Source organism: Ammospiza caudacuta, chromosome 18, assembly GCF_027887145.1.
Source record: "Ammospiza caudacuta isolate bAmmCau1 chromosome 18, bAmmCau1.pri, whole genome shotgun sequence".
NCBI classification, from domain to species: domain Eukaryota; kingdom Metazoa; phylum Chordata; class Aves; order Passeriformes; family Passerellidae; genus Ammospiza; species Ammospiza caudacuta.
Window position 1 is genome coordinate 5,185,986 of NC_080610.1, and position 25,248 is coordinate 5,211,233.

Genomic DNA, 25,248 nt, shown 5'->3' on the forward strand with positions numbered 1-25,248 from the left:
TCAAAGGTTCCAGGCAGAACAGGTACTCTGGGAGGACTTTGTAATGTCACAGTAAACTGTCACTGAAATTCAGACTAAAGCTCTCTTGTAGGTCCAAAGAGAGACTGTACAAAAGATACACTGAGAAAATTATCTGAGGAATGCAAGCAGTGCTCCAGTTTGCAGTTGAGAGTAGATGCTGGGTCTGCAGGGAGGAATAAATTTCTCCTGTGGATTCATCCCACTGCTATCCTGTAATGATAGAGCAAGCTTGCAAAATCATTTAATAGTCTAGTCACAAAGCCTGAGATGCTGGAAAGAAATTATACTTTAATTGCTCATCAGCTATAAATCATTTGTGCCAAATTAATGTGCTGGAAATTGTGCAAGACTGAGAAACTGGAAGCTATTTCAATATGAACACAAAGCAGGGATATTGTGTCATAGATACCAATATCAGTTTTACATCCTTCTTCTCAGCAAAAAGAAAATTAGGAAAGGCTCTTTAGTATCAAGACAAGGCTGAAAACTGATTTATCTTACCCTGCATTGATTTAAAAGTACTGAGAGGTACTTTTTAATTCTTATATTTACTCTGTTATCATCAATGAAAATGGTAGCACCAACAGGCATTCCAGGCATTCAGGTTTGCACCACAGTAGAGTGAAGATTCCTAATTATTTATTTATTATCTAAGCATTTCTGCAGGTCTTTCTGCTGTACTGAGGAGAGCAAAAGCAAGGAACTTATCCATTGTGCAAATCCTACCCAAAGCATGAGATTTTTGATTTTTTTAGACAGGGGAGATGTGGATGTGGGAACACCAGAGTTTCCCCCCAAACTCTCAGGGTGTGTTTTTCCCCACAAGCAGGGCAGGAAGTTTCTCCATCTGGGAGGAAAGTTGAGCATTCCCCACGCCCTGATCCCTGCAGCACCCCCAGGTGCCAGGACTGAGCCCAGCAGGGATCTGTGACCCCATCGAGCACTTGAAGCGTTTCCACCTCTCAGCTGATAAATCCGATTCTGCAGCAGATTTGGAAGTGGGTAAAGTGCTGATTATGTTGGGAGCTCTAAGGTCATTCCTGTCCACAAGGCCAAAGGGGCTGGGAAAACACTGAGGGTTTGGATGTTGAAGTGACACAACCTGCATCACTTGTTTTGAAAGCAAAAAGAGACAGGGGGAGAAACCCAGCACCATCTTAATAAAAGCCTTGTTTAACTGGAGCACAGGAGTCCCAGCCCTTCCCTCCACCAGAACCAAGTGCATCTGTGTTGCACATGCAGCATCTTCCTGCTGCAGCTCCCCAAAATTTCAGGGTTTTTTGCAGTTTCCTGTGTATTGACTGATGAGCTGAGCTAGCAGGGATGAAGCGACCTGCCCAGCATTACACAGCAACTGGTGACACAACAAAGATGATCAGAGACATTCCTTACTTGAAATCCTCTGTCATGACCACACACCTGCCTAAGGTTTTCCCATACGAGAGAATGAGATAGACAACATGAAAATATTTTATTCAATCCACTAATAGGAAGAAACAAAAGTGTGGTTCCAAATTTCAGAGGCATCTGGCATCCCTGTAGATGCAATGAGAATGTCCCAATGTCCCATTAGTTTTTGGAAGATTTAAATACAATTCAATCAAGGCACAGAGTTTCTTCATACTTGTTTTTAAAACAAATACCTATTTTTACCAGCCCCTGGCATTTGTTCTTCTATTTATATTTGATGCAGTTACATCACCTCTAGCTGTATGTTCAGTCTGGCAGTTCTGAAAGGGACAATGAGTGGGAATGCACAGCTGGACTGGAACAATTGATCCAAGCTCTGCAAAGCCCCACTTGCACAAAATTGCTACAAGTGAACTCCCAGGAGGTAAATAAGGATTACTCACGTGAGCAAACCCAGCAAAAAGCACTGGTCCTGCATTTGGCAGAAACACAACGAAGGGCTGAGGGTTTGGCAGCAGAAACCACACCAATATCAACGCAGCAGTTTCTCTGCCTGAGACTCGCACAGCTTTAATATCAGCCTGGTGATAAAATGAAGCCCATGATTTTTATTTGGTCAAAGTATCTGGAATATTATTTTCCTTCCATTAAAAATAAACCACCAACATTTGAGCATTTGATCCTATTGATATTCCTTGGTTTCAAAGATTCAAAAATACAGCAATCTCTAGGAACACCTGTGCATGTGATGCATTAACAGCGCGGTTAGGAATTATTTTATCTGACCGGTGCATTCACCGCCCAGCCCGCGCCACAGCGCTCTCCGGGGCTGCTGCGGGCCGGGGAAAGCAGCGCCGTGAGGGGCAGCGGGGGCAGCTCTGAGCGCCCCGGGGTCACGCTCCGAGCCGGCCGCGCTCGCCCTGCCCGGCACCCCGAAAAACGGGGGAGCTGCCCCGCTGCGGGAGAGGAGCCGCCGGCTCGGGATTCACGGCTGCTCACCGGAGCCCCCCAGCCCCAAAACCCTCCTGTAGCCCGCGCTGCTTTTCAGCCGGAGGAAGCTCCGTCCGCCCCCCTCTCTCCCAGCCCCTCTCTCGGCGCGGTGTCCGCGGCGATCGCGCCCGCCCGGGGGCCGATCCCGAGCAGCGGCGCGGCCGGGCCCGATACCCAACACGATAACCAGCACCGCCCGCCGCCTCCCCGCGCCCCACAGCGCCTGCGCGCGGCCGGCGGCGGCGGCACGTGAAGGTGTTGTGGGCACGTGACCCCGCGCGCCGCTCGGGCCCCGCCCCTCGGCGCGGCTCCGCCCCCGCCGTGCGCGAGCGCGGGCACGCGGCGCGGCCTGGCCCGGCCGCCCGGTGCCACCGCCTCCCGCCCCCGCCCCGCCCCGCGCCGCCGTCGCCGCCGCCGCCGCCGCCCCGCCGGCCATGAGGCCCCGCCGGCGCCCTAGCGCGGCCCCGCGTCGCGGCTGCTGAGCCTCCGCCCGCCCCGCCGCCAACATCGCCCTTCCCGCCCGCGCGGGGACCCCCCCTCGGCTCCCCTCCCTCCTCACAGCCGCCGCCATGTTGGGCCGGGAGCCGCAGCGGGGCCGCCACTGAGCCCCGGAGCCTGCGAGGAGGAGGCGGAGGAGGAGGCGGAGGAGGAGCCCGGGCCCGGCCGCCCCGCAGAGCCCAGCGCCGGCCGCCCAGCCGCAGCCATGGCGGAGCAGACCTACTCCTGGTGAGCCGCGGGGCCGAGGCCGCGGGAGGGTCCGAGCCGGGCGGGCCGCGCCGAGCGCAGCCCCACGCGGGGCCGGTGTCCCGGGCGGGGGGACCGGCGGGGGGACTGCGGCGGGGACCGGGGCGGGAAGGAGCGCGCTGGTGGAGGGGCTGCGGGCTGAGGGCTCGGCGCGGCTCGGGAGGAGGGATTAGGGGAGAGGAGGAGGGACGGGGCGGCCGCGCTGTGCGGATCCCCCCCGCCGGCACCGGGCAGCAGGAGAGGATCGGCGGCGGCATTGGCGGGGCTGTCACCCCCGGTCCTGTCCTGTCCTGTCCTGTCCCGGAGGGCTCCTGGGAGCTGATCCCTGCACGCCCGATCCGCCGGGCCTGGACAGGGACAGGAGCTCGTTCAGGGCTGTGAGGCTGCAGGTCACCTCTGCCTGAAGGGAGATTTATGCCAGCGCAGGCTGGTGAGTCGGTGCCTGTGTGCGTGTGTGCGTGTGTGTGTGTGTGTGTGTGTGTGTGTCTGTCTGTCTGTCTCTGTGTGTGTGTGTGCATCTGTGTGCGTGTGTGTCTGTGTCTCTGTGTGTGTGTGTTTTCACCTAGCGACAATAGGCTTGGTCCCTGTACAGGAAATAGAACGGCGAGGAAGAGACCAGTTCCTGTGGAAAGACACGAAGTGTAGCAAATGAGAGGGCATTTTTTTCTGTGTCCTGACACTGTCTCGGCCCTAGCCGGCGGTGGATAAAGGAGACGGGGTGCAGTTTCTTCCTATAAATGTGGGGGTTTTGTTCTCTTGTGGATCACAGCCAAAATACCTCAAATAATTTACCTGCACATCATCTCTATTGACCTGACCACTGCAGCAATTTATTGTGATATTCTCACTGCATTTTAATTCCAGTGATGTCATCCAGGTTTGTTTCTTGGATTTTTTTGAAAAAAGTTACCTGCTTTGAAATAAGGCCCTCATTAAAAAAGGAATTAAATCTAAGTTTTTGACCTTGGTGTGTGCTGAATGTGTGGAAGGGCTTGAGCATGAAACAACCATCCCAGTTCTGAATGGTCCCATTACTTTTCAAAGCTTGGAACCCAGTGGGGATTTCTGTTCTGCCACATGTTGAGACTGGCAGCTCCTTCTTCCCTCTCCTGTCTCTTCTTTGTCAAGAACCAACATTTGTATTGGTGTTCTGCTTTTTAGATGTTGTTATTTTGTTTCACAAGCTCAGTTCAGGCAGTGGTCTGGTCTGCTTTAAAATAGCAGTGAGAAGACATCTCTTCTGACTTCAAAGATCATTTACATATTGACACAGTAAATGAATATTGGTACAGATTTAGGCAGTTTAATGTAGTTCATTTAAATGTGTTGTAGTGTGTTTTAATTGCAGTATAAAACGATAAATTCATAAACTCTTGGATTTGTCAGCTTTCTGGAAAGAAGTAAATGAAACAAAATGTCACTTATACATTATTTTAATCTTAACTCATTTGCTGTTCTGAATGAGTGGTTTTGCCACAGTAATTGTCTAAAGGGAGGATATTTAACAGAGGCTGAGAGAAGGATTTGCTCTTCTGAAATGACAATTTCATTCCTCTGTGTATTTTAAGGGAATGAAATTGTCATTTGAGGTCTTCACTGTGCTAGGTGGATCTGAAGAATGGAAGTTTTTACAGTACTGAGGTTGTAGCAGAATGAGGACATGATGTGTCTTTAAACCCTATAATTTTAGGGCTGTGTTCTCCATGGTGTCCTCATGGACCTGAGGTTTCTGTCACTTTGCATTTTTACCTGTGCTCAGCCTTGCCTGGGAGCTGTGGGAGCAGTGGACAGAGCAAAAATCCAATTTCAGTCATGCTCTCCTCTCTGTGGGCATTTCATTACTTACACTTCTAACAACAATCTTGCCTCAGTTTATTTACAGTTGTGATGATGCAGCTCAGTGTAAAATTGGCCAGAGCTTTAGCACTTTTAGGACAGACAAATGTGCATTTTGTCAGCTGGGGAGGCTGGTGCAGCAGGGCTGTGCCCAGGAGCTCTTTTGGAAATTGGCTGATCCCATCCTGTCCATTTGCCAGAGCTGCAGCTTTCCAAGAACAGGTGTGTGGTGTGCTGCAGTGTCCAGCTGCTGTACCCACACCTTGTGTCACATCTGGAAATGCCTCATCTGGCATTCAGAACAATCCTTTCATGCCCCTGCCTCTGCAGGGATGTAAATTGGTTCCCAGCTGCAGGAGCACTTCCCTTTGGTCCAGGTGCACAAGGCTTGGCTCCATCTTTTTGTCCCTAACTGTCTGCATGTGTTGTTGAGCCACTGTACATTCATAAGATATGATAAAAGCTTATTGTGGGCTTGATTTTTTGAAAAAAAGTCTCAGTTGTGTTGAAAGTCCTTTGAAACAAGGTACTTGCCAGCTGTGATTAGTGGGCATGAGCATTGGCAAACATGAAAAACAGGGCTCGTTTCAGTCACTGACATCTTGTTAATGATGTTGTTTTCAAGAGATGAGAACCAATTCTCATATTGCTTTATTTATTGGTTTGTAAATATGAATCTGAGATTTTAAGGTAGGTTTTATATATTTATTTTAAATTCCAAGTGAACTGAATGCAATTACTTTCTTTTATTAAGATACCATAAGCAGGAGAGACGTGGGCTTTTCCCCATCTCTTTCATAGTTTTAAATACATGAGTTATCTTTTGACACTGTTCTGTAAGGAATTTCTTCTGACAACTTCCTTTTTTCTTCAGTAGTGCCCACACCTATAACCATATGTACTTTTATTTAACTTTTTTAGTATCTAAAGTCATCTTGCTGAGCCAGTATTTCAGATAAAGGTGTCTTATCCTGAAAGGAGGCTCTGCTGAGAATTTTGCTGGTAACGAAGAATACTGTCATCCTGGAAAAACTAATTTTAATGTGAAATGTGGGATAAGTCCCAGATGGAAATACTCTTTCAAAGAATATGGACTTTTTAAAAAGAGAGGGTGTTTGAATCAAATGCTTGTCAGCAGTGAGTAGAGAAACTTTCTTTTGTCAAATTCCTGCAGTAATAAAAGGGAAGGAGAGCTGTGTACAATACTGCTGCATGGCAAGGTTGCTCATGATTTTGTAGATTGCGAGCTAAAATTAGTTTTCTGCAAGTGGTATAGAATGGGAGAGGAAAGAGGTTGTTGAATACCCATTTTCCCCTTGCTTCCTGTGTGTGCTCCAGCGAGGAAATGGAACAGGGGAGTGACAAAAGTTTCTGCTAAACTGAGGAGGGAATAAGCATGGGCAGAGCAGTGTATAAATATATTTATGTATATGTGTGTGTGTGAGATTAGTAAATACCAAGAAATTTATCTTCAGTACCAAACTGTTGGAAGTGTGACAGCAGATGGGTTGGGAAGCAGCAGGACCTAGATCATTGCTTTGTGAAATACTTGGTCTGTCCTTAATTCCCAGCATTTTGTGGTGATTTTTTTGTGCTGGAGCGTTTGAGAAGGCCCAGCACCACCCCTATCTTGTTTATCTGCAGTTAGTAGGTGTTTAGTGTTTTTCAAGGCCTGATGTAACACCCCCTCCCTTTTTACTGCTGCCCAGGCTGCCAATAGAGATTGCTTTGTTCTTTTTTTTTTTTTTTGCCCTTTCAATGCACAAAAGATTTTCACAGCTTCCTTCATTGGTGAAGAGCAAAGAAGGGGATTTCTACACCAAAAATCAAATGTGTTTTTAATATTTCCTTTGCAAGAGTGTTGTATAAGGGTAATAGGGATTGCCATGTGTGCGTGCCCTCTCAGGGTGGTGGTTAGGAGACAGGCTGGGAGGGAAGCTAAGAACAAAAAAAGAAAGACACTCTATTGAGTCACTAATCTTAAGAACAACTGAACTCCCTGTTAAATGTTATAATCAGTGGGATGATTCTTGTATTAGCCATCAAATGTTTCATGAGTGAACTGGTGATATATTTAGAAGCTTCTCTTCATAATGCAAAGGGTGTGGAAATTAAATCTAATGATGTGTCAGAGTAATCAATAAAACTACTGGGTTTTGGAATAAGTGTAAATGTACAGTGCTGCCTTTGCTCCTGGGAGAATTCAAAGTGGTTGGTGTTAGAAGTCTTTCTGGATTCAGAGGTCTGAGAATTTGCTTTGATTGCAATTAAGCATTTAGCATGCTGCTGCCATGAATTAAAATGCAGTTTCTTCCAGAAGGCTCAGGTGGTGCTTTCAAGTCTTAGTTGGCTGGATTGGATGTGTATGTGGGAGGGCAGGGAGTAAGAGGAGCTGCAGCTTGTTGACAGAACTTGTCAAATACTAGTAAAATAATTTTTTACATTCAAGATTTTTTAACTTGTTTGCTCAGTTTAGGTTGGGAGACCTTAACTGACTAATAAAGGTGTTTTGAGGATGGGAGGCAGTTTACAACAGAAAACAAATAATTCACCTGAATTTTTCAAATATTGCACTTGATAGGCAACAGATTGCAAAGTACATAGATGAAATTCTGTTGTGCTGCTGTCAAAAATCTGTCATGAAATCCTGGCATGCAAATGTGGAGTTTGGCCCTTTGTCTTGCATTTTTCAGGAACTGAAATTACCGGCCACATTCCATGTGAAGGATTGTTAGGAGCTTCCTGAGAACAAGGATGTCATTGTATGAATGTGCATGAGTGTCTAGCATGAGAAAAGTGACTTAAACCTCAATAAATTGGAGAATATCAGGTTTAGAGTTCATATGTTTGTCTTTCAGGACCAGCCTCACTTCACTTGCTTGTCCCCCTCCCTGGAGCTTTTGCTGTCTCAGGCTGTGGATCAGTGAGGACAGGGCACTGTCTGCAGCACTGGGCTCAAAGACAAATAGAGCAAAGAGCATGGGATAAGTAGAAGTTTACAGTGACTTGAATGTACATGTGTAGAGTGACTGATAAGCACAAGGAAAAAATTCCTCCTGTCACTGTTTGCTAATTGTAAGGCTGTATTTACTGCATTAAAAATTCTTTAAGAAAATTTAAAGTGAAGAACAGAAATCAATATTCTCTTGTTGCTGGTGTGCAGTACATCTTTTAATTAAGATTTCTGTCACCTATTTTAATTAAGATTTCTGCATTTAACCTTTTCAGGGTACTGTGGTAATAAAAGTTACTGGTTCCTTTAGTTTTACCCAGTGGCTGGAGATCTTGGCTAGGATGCAGGAGATCAGTTCCATCCCCCAGGGCTTCTGGCCTTGCATCTCTCACCTTCTAGGGGAGTGTCCTCATCACCAAACTATGTGTTATTCAGAGGTTGAGCTTTGTGTGTCCACTTAAATCTCTTTCACTTCATATAAAATCCTGTAAATATCTGCTGGGCCAAGAGGCAGACATGCCTTTCTGTCTGGGATTGGCAGAGACCTGGATTCCCTGCCTGGATAAAAACCTGCTTTGGAGGACTGAAGGTTCTGTGGTTTGTGCTTTTCTAGGGATGAAAGGTCGAATTTCCATGAACAGAAGATGACCTGAATATGATTTCTTGTCACAGGTAAATGAGTGCTTAGGTGTGTGGATCCACCAATATCAGTCCTTGTTGTTGTGGTTTGTGTGAGGTTTGATGGAGCTGAGAACATCTCTCTCTTCTGCTGAAGCATAGGATCCAATAAATTGCTTATTTTGTGCACTTTGGGATTTTGGTATGAGTTAAGCAGCCCGATGCTGTTGGAATTTGAGGAATTTTGTGGTGAGCACCAGACAAATTAATTGAGGATATTGAGTTAAGATGTGTTTTGGTGAATACCACCATTTTTAGTACTAGATTTAGTTGCTGAAAACTCAGTCATTTGTCACTGAAACACAATGCCAAAAAATGGGTATTTATGAAAAACTTCCTACAAAAAGTACTTTGAAAAATCTGTCATGCTTTTTGAAATGCAGTGATTTTTATTTCCTGAAATTTGAAAGAAGAGCAGAGCAGACTCTGGTATTTTTCAATACCTTAGCTATTTTATATCATTATTTTGATAATTGATGTGCCAACATCTGTGGCAGAGGTGCCATTGTCTTTATTGTCCTTTGACATTTTATGGTGACACTAAGCATTGTAACATACTCTAAAAGCAAATAATTGGCACAAATTGTTCAGTCAAAACACTCTAATTTGATTCTGGTGGCATATGAGGGAAGTTTCCATGAAGAACCAAGGGTGGAATTTGTGGGAGCAAGTTGTGCCCATTTTCTTTGTGCTGTGCCTGGCTGTGGTGTCAGTGCTGGGGATTGAAACGCAGCCGAGGCAGCGCTGGGCGCTGTGTGGAGCGAGGCACGAGCTGGACGGGGCCCAGGCACTCAGACCCGCTCTGAAGGTGATGATTTAATGAGATTAATGGAGCAGATGTGTCCTTGCAACACTTGCTGATTCCCTTTCTCTTTAATTCCTCCAAGGGTGCTTGTGCTGATGATCTCTTCTCCTGAATCTTGTGGTGTCTGTGCCTGAAATGCTCTGATCTGCCAGCCCAGGTTCTCCTCCCCTCCTGTGCCTCCCCAGAGCAGCTCAGCTCTCACCATCCATTCAGTGTCTCTGTCTGCTGGAACCTCCATGATGGCATTATCCCAGAGCTCGTTAATTGTGTAGCTGTGTTGCTGTCATCTTCATTATTAGATTCTGTTGAGTATTTCTTTTTAGGGCCAGCCCCTGCCTCAGGTCTCAGATTCCCTTGGATAGCCTCCATATCTGTGTGTCACATTAAATGGTGTGGTATGGACTATAGGGCTGTCACAATGTTCTGCTGCCTCTTTGGAGGGAAACTTTGTAACTGGTAACTAACCAAGTAACATTGTTCATATCCTACAGCAACAAGGATTCAAAGTAATGCATGAAATAAGGCTGAAGGGACTTTTTTTCAGGATGTCAGAAAGGGGATACTTTAAAACCATCACAGCCAGTGTCATAAAGTAGGGGAGAATGCACTAAGGAGATAATTCTCTACTGTACAGTGTTATCCTTAATATTCCATTGCTGAAGTTGACAATGTAGAAATTGGAGAGATAAAATCATCTCTCAGAGTTTGTATATGGTAGCATTTTCCCTGACCAGTGGAATTGAAAGGGAAATTACACTGTTTGACTCTCAGTTTTTCCTACTGTGACTCCGGGTTTGGATGTTCTTCCTTTACTTCCTGTAGCTCGTTCATAGACTTTTGACCCAAAAACTTCTTTTCCCATGCAGGCAGTATGTAGCCAAAGTCTGGGGAAGGATTCTCTTCCATTTTAATGCCATAACCTTGTTCCTGCAGGAGCTTCCACAGCAAAGGCTGTGTGGGGGAAGCAGGAGGAGACCCAGGGGGTTCCACCCTCTGTTCATACACAGCCTTTAGCTTTAGCCAGGAGTTGGCAAGCTTACCTTACTTATTCAAGAAATAGGCTCAATTTCAGTTCATCTCAAAGGAAAAAATAGTTCTGTGCAACATTAACTACTGACTGCTAAAGGTAAGCATCCTGCAGGCCTCTTAGCTGTACTCAGTGCTTCTCTGCTTGCTCAATTTGGAAGTCCAAATTTCCTTCTTCATTCCTATGTACTCTGCTGTTTTTGGACAGAAGTATCTTTAAAAAGTCCTTTTGTTCATCTGACAACTAGCCAGCAGGTGACTTCTAGTAAATTTGAGATGATACATAATTTTAAGTATATTTCAAACTATTTCAGAAGTTTTGAGATCAACAGAAATGTTAAAAATTGATGTGTTTGACTGAATCACAGAAGTCTGGGAGCTCTGCTTATGCTATTTTCTCATTACAGTAGTACTGCAGTACAGTAGTACTGCAAAAGTAGCAGCTTCATGTCAGAATAGCAAAAACCTGTACATGTGGATCCATGGTGCAGTGTGGTTTCAGGTGGTACAAAAATCAAGTGATCTCAGCATGTAAATCTGGTGCACATTTCTCTACAGCACAGACACTTTTGCAGAGGGGTTCTCTATGTGGGCTAAGCTAGTAGCAAGTGTATATCCTCAGGATTTATTTTAATTTCAGTCATTACTGGAATAATAAGCCCAGCTGACTCCAGTTGAGATAGCACAGCTTGGACAAGAACCAGGATTACAAAATGTTTGAGCTCTGCAGTAGCACAATTAGCAGGACAGAGGTGAACACAGCAGCTGAATTATGGCTCCACTCAGTTCTGGTGGCTCCTGGCCATCTGACATCTCTTCTGGTCAGACAGCCCAGGCTTAAAACTTGATTTAAATTTATCTGGAAACTTTAGTAGTGGGTAGAAATTCAACAGTGCATTCTGAGTAATTATTGCAGTTAGTTGATACAGATCTATTGGATGTATAAGACCAAAGCTCAATGGTGAGTTGTTTTATATATTGCATGTCTAATACCAAAGCTCAGTGGTGAGTTTTTACACAAAGAAGTGACTTTACTAGTGCCACTTTCAGATTACATTTGTGATTTATCTCACCATCATCTCTGTCAGACCCTTGTGGCAAGATAAAATAGGTGTAGTGTGACTTAGACTTATTTAGTCAATGGGAAGTCCCTTCTGTGGGTCACTGTTAGCTAAAGGTGAGGTGGGTGAAGCAGCAGGAGGCAGAGGAGCAAACAGAGCTGGCTGGTGTGGATTTCTGCAGCCTGCTGAGGTGAGGTGTGTCTGCCTTGCTTTCTAGGTTTGATGGTGCAATGTCATTCTGATCCTTTTCAGAAGCTCAGATTGATGGCTGTGTGCTGCAGGAGAGATTATCTGCTCCCTGAACTCTCCTGGAGGTGGCTGATCCTGCACCTTCCCCTGAATAGCTGCTCAGAAAAGTTACCACAAAGGGCTAAAAGCTCTCGTGGGGAACATTATGATCTCTGCAGGGTTTTGAAGATGAAGAGTAGAATCTAATTAAGCTTTATGGTGAAAATAGTTTAAAGAGTGCTTTTTTCCTCAAGAAAAAGGAAACTTTAAAGCTAAATAGTGAAGAGCTGAACTTTTTTTTCTTTAATTTTCTGCTAAGTTGACTACTTCTAAAGCAGATGCAGCTGTAAGCAGTTACAGCTGGTACAGAGCAGAAAGATAAGTCTTTATCATACTTAAGTGCCTTAGAAGAACCCCAGTGTTAGTATTCCAGCTAGTTATCTTTCTCTTTATTTTTTATATTTTTGCAGATAAAAAAAGCATGCTACCTTAAAGCTGAATCAAAAGATGAAAACAGTGTGCCATAAACCAAAAATATTTCTCTGCAGGGGGCTTTACTGGAAGAAGTTTCATAAGATTTCCAAAACACCCTCTTTAAAGAATGTTCCTACTTTTTGTTGTCACAAGAAAAGCTTCTTAGCTACTTGGGCAAGAGTTTGTTGAAAAGAGTCTCTGTCTGTTCTGCTACCTGTTTTTGCCTGTGGAACTGCCTCAGCTGCCATGACCCTGGCACTTGGGTGTGTGGATGTTCTGTGCTTCTGCCACAGCTTGTGAGGCAGCATCAGGCCCTGGCCAGTCCAGCTCAGGACAACTCATGATCTTTTATTTTTATTTTTTTAATTTGCCTCTCAGTAGGAGGTGGCAAAAGCAGAGTGCCTGTTTTGATGGTCAGTGTTTTGTATTTTCATTCCAGCTGAATCCCCTTGTGGCTTGGTGCCGTTGTGAGTAGTCAAGTTCATTTCAGAATCTCACCAGCCATCATCTGACACCATGAATTTGTCTTAATACAGGGCCAGCATGATTAAAGCTGCTTAAATGTGGTCAGACAGACTGGTTACTCAGGAGTGTACTTTTACCCCTGTCACTGAAGAGTCAGAGTTGGGTGCTGATGGTGTTAACTCATTCTTTTATGGATTGCTGATAAAATCACGTTTCATTCTACCCAGGCAGTGATAAAGTAATCCTGTAAACCCCTCAGCAGCATTCAGAGCTGCTCTTTCTGACAAGGTCATATTGGTCAATTTGGCTTGTTGATTGTAAGGCATGGCTGTTAAATGCTTTGATTAAACTATTAGTTGTTAATTTTATTTTTTTATCTGACTTGTGAATACATTGCTAAAAAGAGTTTGGATTTCTAAGCACGTAATCAATAAATACCAGTCCCAGTGTCAGAGGTATGAGGTGTGGTTTTGGATTGGCTTTAGAGTCAATATAGGTGAGAAAACATCCTGTTTTCTGATTTCTGTGATAAAAACAACCAAGCTCTTTCATACTGGAAAGCCCACTATGTCTTGATAACTTAAAAAAAATTATTAGTATCATGGTATTCTGCATATTTTTACTTAAGTACAAGAAATGCTGTGGAAATGAAACCTCCAAATAAGACTTTTTATATATATTGGGATGGAAGGATGGGTTTTGTCTAGGAAGCAATGCAGTGTTCAGATCAATATCCTCCACACCTGAGGGGACTCTGTAATGTCTTTGTACACTAAGTTTGGGTGAATGTTCTTCCATCACTTAGAGCAGCTGCTTTTCTTAACCTGTGTAATCTACAAAGTGATGATTGCTAGTTTAGGGAAAAGGTGGAGACCCTGGAGTCTTTGCTATGGTATCTTCTGTTCCAGCTGTTAACCCCATAGTGTGTGTGTGTGTGTTAACCTTTTGTCACACTCATTGCCAAAGCCACCTGTATCTCACAGACAAACCAGCTGTGTGGCTCTAGTACAAGTATTCCTGCTCTTTCTTGCTCTGAACCACTGCTTTTCTTCAGTTGTTGCATTTGCTTTATGAGGAGGCAGTGACTTAGCAAGGAGATGGATTTGCAGCACATTCTGCTGTCAGAGTTCTGCTCTGCATGACCAACTCTGTCACTTAGAAAAGAAATTTATGAGTGTGAATAAACCCTTCTTCTATTAGTCCTTGAATGCAGTGAGTATTACACTCCAGATAGTTAGAACAAAGTTAGATGGAAGAATTTCTCTGCTGTTGTGTTGAGAGTGACCAAATCCAGAACTGGGCAGAAGCTCTGTGGTGTCTGGGACAGGTTGTTCTCCTGAACAGCTTTGATTAGAACCCTGTGCAAGATGAGGAGCAGGGCTGCAGTGGGAGCTGGGGATAAAGGATGGAGCTGGTGAAGGTGAAGAAGTTAAGCAGGAATTTGCACAGACTGTCTTTAGGTAATACTTTGAGAGCAAGTTAGGCCACTCAAGTATCATCTGTGTGGCTTGAGTGAAACTGTAACATCAGAGAGGATCAACTTCATCTTCTGGTTTTGGCTTCTGGATAAGTGCAAGTGATCAATTATGGTGTCAAGTAAGGGTATTCCTCTGTGTGCTTGTTAGGAAACCTGCTGTACTTTTTGTGTGTGTTCTTTCTGTGTTGCTTCAGATGGAGATACATCCTTTGGTCTGAACTTTTTTGGTTTAGTCTGTTTCCCACCTCTCTGCATGTCAGATTACAGATTTAGTAAGATTTTTGTCATAAATATTGAGGTAGTCCTTTTGCACAGTGTGTTGTTCCCTGTCCAAGCAAAGCCGCCAGAACTATTACACATTTGTGTTACAGAGCATTACAGAAGGATGTTCAAGGTGAAGTTGTTGATGAGGTCCTCAGAGGTGACACAGGCTGTGTGTCCTGAGAGGTGACACAGGCTGTCCTGTGTGTGCTGTCCTCAGAGGTGACGCAGGCTGTGTGTCCTGAGAGGTGACACAGCCTGTCCTGTGTGTGCTGTCCTCAGAGGTGACACAGGCTGTGTGTCCTGAGAGGTGACACAGGCTGTCCTGTGTGTGCTGTCCTCAGAGGTGACACAGGCTGTCCTGTGTGTGCTGCTGGGTTATTTTTGCTGTTCAGCTGGGGCAGTGGCAGCTCTGGGATGGAGCAGTGAGCTCAGCTCACACCTTGCAGGTGTCAGACGGGCTGAGCCTGCACAGTCTGTGCTGCTGTGCCTGCCTCAGGGACAGCCTGAGCACAGCTCTGGGGCTCTTGGCAGAGCACTGCAGGCCAACAAGAGTTGTCCTGTCTATCCTGAGAGTTCTCCCTTTCTGCCACATAATAATCCGTTTTCTTTTGTCCTTTTTTGACTGCTTGCTGGCACTGTGGCAAGCATAACATTCTGTGTATGATGGAACATTGTCAATAAATATGCCTGGGATGATGTGCCTGCCTCAGCTGCACTTTAGATGAACTTAGCCCTGGAACTGCAGCACAATCTGACTCTTGGGTAATGTGGCTGTTAGAGGACCAAGGGAAGGGTGGAGCTGGGCAATTAATTGTGTAGAGTTTTTAGGTTGAACAACCTTATTTAGAAAAATGGCACTTCTGGGTTTGGATGGCTGACAGTGCTTGGGATGAGGCTGAACTGCACTGGTAGAAGACAGGCTGTGTTTTCTTATGTTAAACACTCAATTGTCTGAAACCTGGTTCAGATAACTTACTGCTCCAGTTCTGGAAGACACTAATACAGTTCCCTTTCATTAGAGTAAAGTGTGAAAATTTGTTATCCCTTGTTGCTAATAGAAGCCCTTATTTTGCTCACTGTAGTTCAGCTATTGGAAGTTTCTATAATGGAATTTTTCAGTGCTGTTAAGCAACTGGCTGCTGAATGTCCTGGATCTTGATACTGCATGGGAAATGGATGGCTCTGGAGGAGCAGGACTCTAGAACTCCATGACAATCTATTTATAGTGTCTATATGACTGATTTGGAAAGGCTGCAGTCTGTCCAAATTTGTTGAAGTGAGATCACAGAATCTCCTGACCCCTCTGGACCCTGAATAATGCCCCAAATCATCCAGAGAGATCCAACTTCTCCTTCGTTTCTGTGGCTGTTAATTCTTTTGATGATAGTTTGTAAAGAGAGAGGAACAAAGGAAGTAATTTAAAAATAGTTGTAGGAATGGTGTGAATTCATGGATCTTAGCTAGTGTGGCACCTTATCAGGGGAGTGATGTCCTTTATTTTTTCTGTGCAAGCACTGTAAAAATGAAGCAAATATTTAGATTTTTTTGTAGTTGTAGACACCTGAGGACAGTAACTCTGCACAATGCCCAGCTAATAGAAATTCATGGTGCTCTTGTTTTGGAAACAAAAGTTGCTTTGAGTAGTAGATGTTTTGTAACTAAAAGTGTCTTGGGTATATATGTTGAGATATTTTTAGTAATCAATGCTGAGTGGATGTTTTCTTGATGATGGGGAATTTTTAGCATGTTGTAACTAGGTCTCTTTTTTTCTTTTAAAAAAATCTTACTAAACTTAGGGATATGCCACCCACCCATTTCTGATACAAGGCAAGTGGGCTAAGACCAAATGGTGATAAAAATCCTGCACAACTCTAATGCCATTTGCAATTTTATTTACAAAAGTAATCTTCTTTCTAGTTGCTTTGTAAGATTTAAATGTGTCAGAAATTGCTTTTGATTTTGCAACTAGGGAATTGACCAAACTGAATTGGGGTCCTTTCTTTCCAAGAGGAAAGATCCCATGAACGTGAAGGTGTGCTGGGTGAGGCTGAAGGAAGGTGCTGTGTTTTGGGAGCTGTGTGGTTGTGGTTGGTTCTGAGATCCTCCTGAAGTGTTGCTCTGGTTGAGATCAGTGACAGACCCTCCTTGCTGCCAGCCTGACTGGGCTTTCCCCGTTGGAAAGGCAGGAAAATCTCTGAAGCAGAAAATGTGAGGAGAATGGCTGAGAATCCCTTTCTGTCCCTGTGCTGGCTGGATTAGGATCTCTGTTGTTTTCAGTAAGAGAGAATTGAAGTGCATGCTATCAGCAGAGTTTAGTGACAGGTAATCAGTGACCTGCTTTGCTCATTAACAAGAGTTGGGTTCTGTACCAGGTGTAATTTCCACACTGAGGCACATTCCACAGTCACCTGGAAATGAGGAGCTGGGCTGTGTTTGTTTGGTGGAATGGTTTCTTTACTTCGGGGCATTTGTTTGGCCTGGGGGCTTTTTGTCATGTTTCCTTCTTTCTTTTAGCGATGGATAATTGTTTAACCCCTTGAAAGAAAATAACTGCTACTGAATGGCTTATGCTATGACATCAGAAATCTGTAATCAGCTGCTACAGACCCTGCTGTTTTGCCACAATTTGCCTGTGACCATTGTCTGAACATTGTTAGGAACTAGCTCAGTTGTGCTTGGACTTTTCCAGGCATAATTATATTTCTCATAGCTCACCATGAGAAGCATCACAGCATTCATGTACCTGTATTGTGTTTTAAAAAGAAATGTTTCACTTGTGCGGTGCTCTGGCTTTGGATGTGGTAGAGATTCTTATATTTTTATTTGTCTTTTCCTAATAATGTCTCAGGAGGTGCATCTCCAGCCAGTGTCTTGTTTGAACTTTCAGGGAAATTATCATTCTGTGCTTTGAATATCTCCCTATTACCATGGCAAATAATTCATGCTGCTAATTAAGACACTGCTAGGATTGCACAGAAAGATGGGCAGGGAAGGAATACAGCTTACTTATGCTCACAATTTATCTGTCTTATAAATTTATAGGACAGCTGCTGCCAGAGTGTCTCACAGTTTACCAGTGAAGATGTATGACCTGATTCATGGTATTTCTCCTGGAGGGAGGAGGGAAGAGCCAGATGTGTTTTGTCTGGTGCAGATGGAGGCACGGGGTCAGGAGCAGCACTGTGCCCCTGCCAAATTTGTGTTCCACAAGAGAGGAACACATTGAGAGAGACCCTTCTGCTCAGAGCTGAGGGCTGGAACTGGAAAGGCCATGAGTTTGTAGAACTGATGGGTGGCAGTTTCATGCTGAGCAGTTTCTTACACAGGTCTTGCAAACCCCAAGGAGACTCTTTTGTAACTGTGAAATTAATGGGAAGCCATTGCACAATCTGGCAAATGAGTAATAAATCCAGCAGACTATTTTGGTGTTTGTTGGAGTTAGAAAGAGAAATTAGACCTGATTAAGGTGTGTTAAACACCAGGGAAGTATCAACACTGAAGAAAGCTGATGGCAGTGTCTTTGTTGTCCATGTGTAATAGTGGAGACTCTAAAACAAATTATTCTGTTCTGTGTTGTGACTGTGTATCATAATGCCAGATATATTTCTGCTTTTTTTTCTTGTTGTTATGGGTAAGATAAGTTAAATTCCATCTTGTCTGAAATTTGCTGGTAATTTGCTGGTAATTTGTATAATATTACTAAATCTTATTTGATAGAAAAAGATGAAAATCATCAGCTTTACCAGTGGCATTGTGGTAGTTCATACTGCACCTTGTCTGGAACTGAGTTGTACTGCCAGTGCACACTTAGTGCAGAAAATCAAATGCTTAATATTGAAAAAGAATGTTTTTCTAGTCTTTTTTCTCAATAAAAGATAATGTTTTCCTTTGTAAGGGCCTCTGTGATTAGATGTTTATCCTCTGTTCCCAGGAGAGCAGACATTGTGGTTCATATTTTCTGTTTTGTGAAACAAGATTTCATATAGCTGACTACATCTCTGGAATCTATGTCATTCTTCCCCTAAAATGAACTGAAAGCAAATTGGCTTTCTAAAACATGAAAGAAGCCTAGAGCAAACTCTTTGTCATCACATTCCTGGTCAAATCCAGCATTTGCCTTCCACTGAGTTTCTAATATTTAGTAATGTCTGTGGTTTCCCATGGGGTTGCTTAGGTGAATGTAGTAAGTGAGAGCTGTTGAAAGAGAAAAGAATGGAAACTTCATCATGAGCTGAATTGAGCAAAAACTCTTGGGGGTTGCATGCATGTTTTGCATGTAGTTCTTTAAAATCATGCTACTTTTAATCCAGTCTTTCTTTCCTTCACAATTATTAATCAGAGACAGAAAATACCAGTATTATACAAAACCTATGTAGACTAATTGAATTCTTACTGGTATATTCCAGAAACACATCAGAAATTATGGGGTGATGGGAAAAAAACCTAAATTTTAAACTCCAGCTCCAGGAGTGCAAAAATACTGCATAAAAGGGAATGGGGAGAGCAGAGGGCACTTGTCAGGCCTGGGCAGAAATGTGTCCTTCCCCACTGACTGTGTGGGGAGCTGCTCTGGGAGTGAAGAGGGCCCTGAATAACCTGTGTCCATTTGACTGAACAGACAAATTTATAGACAGCATGGCAGTTCCAGAAAATGGCAACTGTTCCATCTGCCTGCTGAGGTGCCAGCAAATGCTGGGTGCTGACAGAACCTGGCTCTGACTTGCACGAGTGCAACCCCCCCATGTCCTGCAGCAGCACTGATAAATGGGAGCCCTTGCCTCAAGAGCTGCATGGTTCTCTATGTGTTTGGTATTTTTAGAACTGGCTTGGGGTTGAAAATGTGTTTTCCAAGAGTTATACTGTTGTGTTTAAAAGAAATTTTGGGTGATATTAGAAAAAAATATCTGGACAAACCAGTGTTGAGTCTTGAGTAAAAAAAGTTCAGTTTGAAGTTCTCTTCATTTTTTCATCTACAAATTGTATCTGTCATCTTTTTGTCACATTTTTCTCCCTTTCTCATCCTAAAATGTTGCCCAACTTTGTTAATGTTGCATAATTATTTGTCTTTCCTTGCATTTTAAATACTTTTATTTAGAACTGTCTTAAAATACAGACAACAAAACAGGCAGGGAAAATGTCTGAAACTTTGCACTGCTGTGATTTTGTTGTTGTTCTGCTTAATCCTGTGCAACACAAGTTGCACTTGTTCATGCATAAAATCTTAACTTAAAAAGTCTCCCCAGTGCCAAACAGTGATGAGAGAGTATTTTAAAAACAGCTTAAAATTTGTGTTAGCTCCATCCTCACTGTGCTTTACTTCTTACGCAAAAGCAGATTTCAGATAAAACATAAAGGATGACTAAGGGATATTTTGAAATTTTTCATTTTACTTTGTTCACTCTGTACAATCAAATGTGAATAATGTTATGAAAGTGAAATAGCATTTTAGTATTATTTTGGTCTCAAAATAGCATATTGTTTTTAGGTACAGGAATCAATGCATGTGGCAAACTCACTGTGAATTGTGCCTAAATTTAGTAGGTGTCTTCAACAATCAACCAAAAATTGTGATGTTCAAGTCAGCTTTGTCATCTTGCTACTACATTTTCCTGAGTTTAACTTTTATTGGAGTGAGTCTATGCTCTAGTTCTGATGTGAGTGCTTTTGCCTAAGGGGTGCTCTGGAATTATGTCTGTTCCAAGGGTGAACTTGGTTATTTTTAGGAAGGTTAAACATCTGGATGTTCACTACAGAATCTTTTCCAAAAAAGCATTTTGTTTCTGAGCAAGAAATATCAGCAGAAATACTGATACAGCACAAAAGAGTGTAATCTGTGCCTTCCCAGGGCACTTGGGTATTTTCAGACTGGTCTGTTGCTAAAGTACCTCTGGGATTACAGAAGGATATTGGGAGGATTTAGCTCTGTAGTATTTCTGTAGGTGGCTGTGAGACTTTGGAATCCAGAGCTGGGATGAAACCAAGCAAATTAGGAGTGGTTATGGGGGACACAAGGATTGTATTTGAAATGTTTCTAAGACTCCAGGCGTTTGCATTCTGGCTGGAAAAAAAATTGATTGAGGTCAGTTGATTGGAGAAAATTGTTCTCTATTTTTCTGGATTCAGAAATTAAAATAATGGTACAGGTACAATATAGGATTTGGAGTAGAAAATTTAAGTTGTATGTAATGATTTTAAGTCTTTCCCATATATGTTTTATGTGTGTGGGAAAAAACCCTTGAGGTAAATTGTGCAAGTTAAATGAATTAAAACTGAAATGACTTCAAAAAGAGGCTGACTTCTCTTTTATGGGCTGTCTTACACTCTTGATTATTCACAATACTGCTTTTAAAATGGATCCTGCCTGCCTGGTTTGAATGGATAGATCAAAAGTCTTATGAAAATATGCTAATGTGTTATGAAAATATTGATTGCTGAAACACTGCATTTCCAGCTCAGGGTTCTTTTTCTCCCATAGCAGTTTCCAGGTGTTGCTCAAGAGAACCTTGGCAACCCCTTTCTATTTTCTCAGTACATTTTGAATGTCCTTAGCTCTACACTCTTTTTTTCCTCAAGCAGGAAAACTTCAGATTTTCAAATGTTAGTTCCTATTCTAGTTTTCTAATATTGTTGATAAAACAGTAAATCTGCTTCTGGTGGGAGGCAATTTTTAAAATTAATGCTACATAGGTGTTTTATGTACCCCTTGAGGATATCACAGCTTTCATGTGTACATGCTGAAAGGTTTCTGTCTCTCCAGCTGCGTATTTGCTGGTGTGATAAGAGATTGCTCCTCCCCACAAATAGAGTTTAATTTCACTTGTTTGAATGTTGATAGTGGAAGACTGTTGCCAAGTTGAAAAGACTGTTTTGTTTGTTTGAAGTGTTTCAATCCGGTCACTCACTTTGATTTGTGTTTTGTTCCTCGCTCCATACATTACATGAAAATGTGAATTGAAACAGATGGTGGAGGATCAGCATTTAGGCTTCCAGCATGTAAAATTTCCTGGAAAGCTGAGTCTTCTACTGTGCCTGTGCTCAAAACCACATCATGTTTGTTTTATAGTAGCTCCTGGATGCCAGGCATATATTAAGTTGTTCTGAGCCTGCTGCTGCATGGACATCCCCACTGAGCCCAGCAGTTCTGTGTTTTTCCTGAAAGCATTGAGCTGTTAATTCCCTAATCCTTGGGGAAATGATTTTAAGTTAATGTCAAAATTGGAGGCCATTGCCTCTGTGGGTTCAGAATTCATACTGAAGTGTCTGTTCACTCTGTTCAAAGCAATCCTGTTAAAGATGGACAGAATAGAAGTTAACCTGGCTTGCCTTTATGTGTTTTCCTCTCTATCCATGTGGTTGGAAGTGTCATGATTTTTACCAACTCCTGAAAAATCTGATGTGGCTGCTCCTGTCAGGGCTGGACTGTTTGTCTGGGCTCAGTTTATGCTGGTGGAGATGTAATCTGACTCTGCTGTGATGTTTAATGAATACTGAGGGAAAAACTTCTTTTTAGAAGTGGGTCTCTGCTCTGCTGTGTTGCAGTTTCTCTAGCCTAAAACACACATTAAAGGAGTACAGCTTGAATTAATGAAATGTGTATTTAGAATGACTGGTGCAAATGAGAGGATGACCTGAAACAGGAGAGAAATTACTTTCCTGTGTAATGTTATCTCAATGCCTTTACCTAGAAATTTGCTTTTTAAAAGGCAAACATTTTGTCCAGTAAAAATAGTATTTTGCTTTTGTTTGGGATTTCTAATAGTTTTCAAGCCTGGGTTTGCAGAATATTACAGACTCACCCTGTGTGTGGTGTGATGCAGGGTCTGGGGTGTGCATTTCAGTTCTGTGTTTGTGGGAGGAGAATGATACACGATGAAATGACAATATCTCTCTGATGAAACCAGTGCAGTTTTCAAGTGGCTGTAATTTGATCCTGGTCAAACAGAGATTTCATTTGGTCCTGTACATGAAGATTCCTGTACTTCAGTTTGTCCAAAAGGTTTTTGTGGTGCAATATTGAAGACATGACAGCTGCTGTTGAGAAAATTTGCTGTTAATAAGCATTTCAGCATTTGGAAGCCCAGCTCAGCATGTGAGATGCCTCTAATAATCTCTGAACATTATCATTTAATTAAACCTCTACTGTTTAGAATAAGTGAGTACAAAAGAGCAGTAGGACATGTTCTCCTTCTTTTTCTTGTTTCTCAAGACTGAAAAGAGCATACTGGGTAATACATTTGGAACTGGTCCACTTGGTTTTTGTGTTCTTTGGGTTTTGGTGTCCCCTCCCCCAAAAAAGCACAGTGGGTGAAACTTGGAAGAACTGCCACTTCTTGTGTTGTCACTAGTGTTCCTGTGACTATGGAGATGTTAATTGGAAAAAGAAATTGGATTTGAGGGGGAATTGGATCAGTTTACAGTTTGGTGTTGGGAAAGAGTGTAGGTTCCCCTGGTGTGAGTAACACAATTTTAGGTCGTTTTAATCTCATAGTTCTTCCACTTAGTGTTTACTTTTGCCTCTGGGTTTCTCCCCTTACTGTGTATTTTTCTAGACTACATAAACTCAGTTCCTATCTCTCCTAGTCATCTTAGAAACTCTTCTCTGCCCTCATCCCAGTGACAGGCTAATAATTCTGCTCACACTGAACTAAATTCCTATCTGAGCCTGCCTTCCCCCTCAGCAGTCCTCTCTCCTGTGCTGGATGGGCTGTGGGCTCTTACACCACATGACTCAAAAAAATTTGGAAAATTGAAGTGTCTGTCCAAAATACTGGCATTAATAGGTTCACTAGTATGGGGAAATCCTAATGCTCATAATGTAAAACCCTGACTGACTCCTGTAGTAAATCATGTGCAGTTTTATCAAGGTAATTGCATTGGAGTCTGTTGATGTGTGTTTAGTGCCATGCTAACAATTGAAGCTAAAATTCTGTTTCCTGCTTCATGATACCCTGAGTCACCCAGCCTTTGGCACAGGTACCTGCTCTGCTCTCTGTAGTCTCATCTTGGTGCTTTCTGCTCAGAAATTTTCTTCCTCAAATAAACACACATTTGCTTATTTGGGTTGTCCTTCTGTGCTAAATAAAATAGTAATTTATTCCCATTGTTGAAGAGACTTAGTGGAGTGTGTCCTGTGCTTGAAGGTGTGAGTTGCATCAGGACAGGAGGAAATTCCCAGTTTTAAATTTAATTTCCCCCTTTGTACTGCCTCAGTTGTAACTGAACTAAGCACGGGAATTGTGGTGTGTTCAAATGGGCCTTTGTGCATTCTCTCTGGGTGGGATCCATTCAGCAGTGAAAAGCTGCTCTTTGACATATTGGTAGTGTAGGCCCTAATTTATTTCCTGCTTAAAAGAGTTTAGTATTTGTAAAGAAGTTGCCTTGCATTTGCTATTCAAAAAGCAAATTATGTTGCTTTTTATTTTAGAATTATATTTCTGGTTTTATGAATAGCAGTGCATTATTAAAAAATCAAGTACTGGAACTATAAAATATGATCATTACAATATTACAGGTGTGAGATTTTACTTCAAGCTTTTCTTTCTAGCTCCATGGAAGTTTGGGTTTTTTGCTTTTGTTGTTTTGTTGGCTTTTCTTTTTAATTCCTTGGCTTTTCACTCACATAGCAAAGTAGTAGGCATGTTTCAGTCAGTGCTTCTGCTTCAAGTGTGAAAGGAAACATACCTTACATACATAGCTTACATACATTCCTTACATCTTCTGGATTCATTGCTGGTAGTTGCTTCACCCACTTGAAGCTCACTTTTTGCCCTACCAGCACTTTTTTCTTGTATTATCAGGAATAATGATAACACTTTCTGCTTTCTATTTTTTGTGCCTTTTGATCATGTTTGGATGTTTGGAAAACAGACTTGTTCAGCTTAGTTTGACTTCTGTGCCTGTGTCTGCCAAAGTAACCTGATACTCTTACAGAGCTTTGGGTCTGTTACAGGCCCAAGGAGCTTCTGGGAATTCCTGACCATGAGCAAGTGTAGAGCTGAAGTCTTCCTATCCCTCCTTTCTAAATTTAGAAAAAGTCCAAGTGCCATGGTTTGAAAATACTCAAAAGTAAGGCTATGTTCAATTTTATGAGCTTGTTTTGATGTTCTCTGACTATTTGAGAGAGGTTGGATTGGGTTCTGTTTGTTTATTTTTCCTTAAGTGAAAACATAATTTATTGTGCTTGTAGACAGTGTTACAGCACACACTATCAGAGGTGGAACATTAATTGTTTGGCAATAACCTGCAGAGTAAATATGAATCTCTTAATTCTGAGGCAGATAGGAGATACTTGCTCACTGCTGTCTTCCAGCTCCAGATGGAGCAGCAGTGAGGACTGGGACAAATATTGAACTCCAAATGACAGAAACTCCCATGTTTTATCAGCTTACAGCACAGGGTCCTCTGAGATCTGAAATCTGTAGAATTGTGGTGTGGCAGCTGTTTGACAGTGTTGAGTCATGACAGAAATTGCTTGTCAGCATTGGCACTGTGGTGCCAGCAGGGTTTCTGCAGGAGCAGCACCCATGGGAGAGCTGTGCCCAAGCTGGGGCAGCACCAGCAGCTCCTGGGGCACCTCAGGGACTGGGGAATCCTCTGTGGGAGAGCCTGGGACTCCCTCTGCAAGGGAAATGTTTTCTACTATAAACTGGATGTAGGGAGCATCCTCCTGTTTTATATGGTTATAGTCATTGTAATGCACTTTCCTGTTAAGTGTAAAAATTACAGAGATCAAAACATAGATGGGAGCCTAAGGTGAAGATTCTCAGGAAGTTTTTATTTTTTTCCTGTGATTAGAATAAGCGCCAGAAAATGAAAC

General features: G+C 42.8%; 1 protein-coding gene across 1 annotated transcript in view; it reads left to right on the plus strand.

Moving 5' to 3' along the window:
- Positions 1–2,865: 2,865 nt before the first annotated feature.
- SPPL3 (signal peptide peptidase like 3) overlaps positions 2,866–25,248 on the plus strand; it is a 56,236-nt gene continuing 33,853 nt past the window's right edge. The window contains exon 1 of the mRNA XM_058816799.1: positions 2,866–3,147. Coding sequence (XP_058672782.1) covers positions 3,125–3,147 — 23 coding nt within the window. The 5' untranslated portion in view covers positions 2,866–3,124. The remainder of the gene's footprint in view (positions 3,148–25,248) is intronic.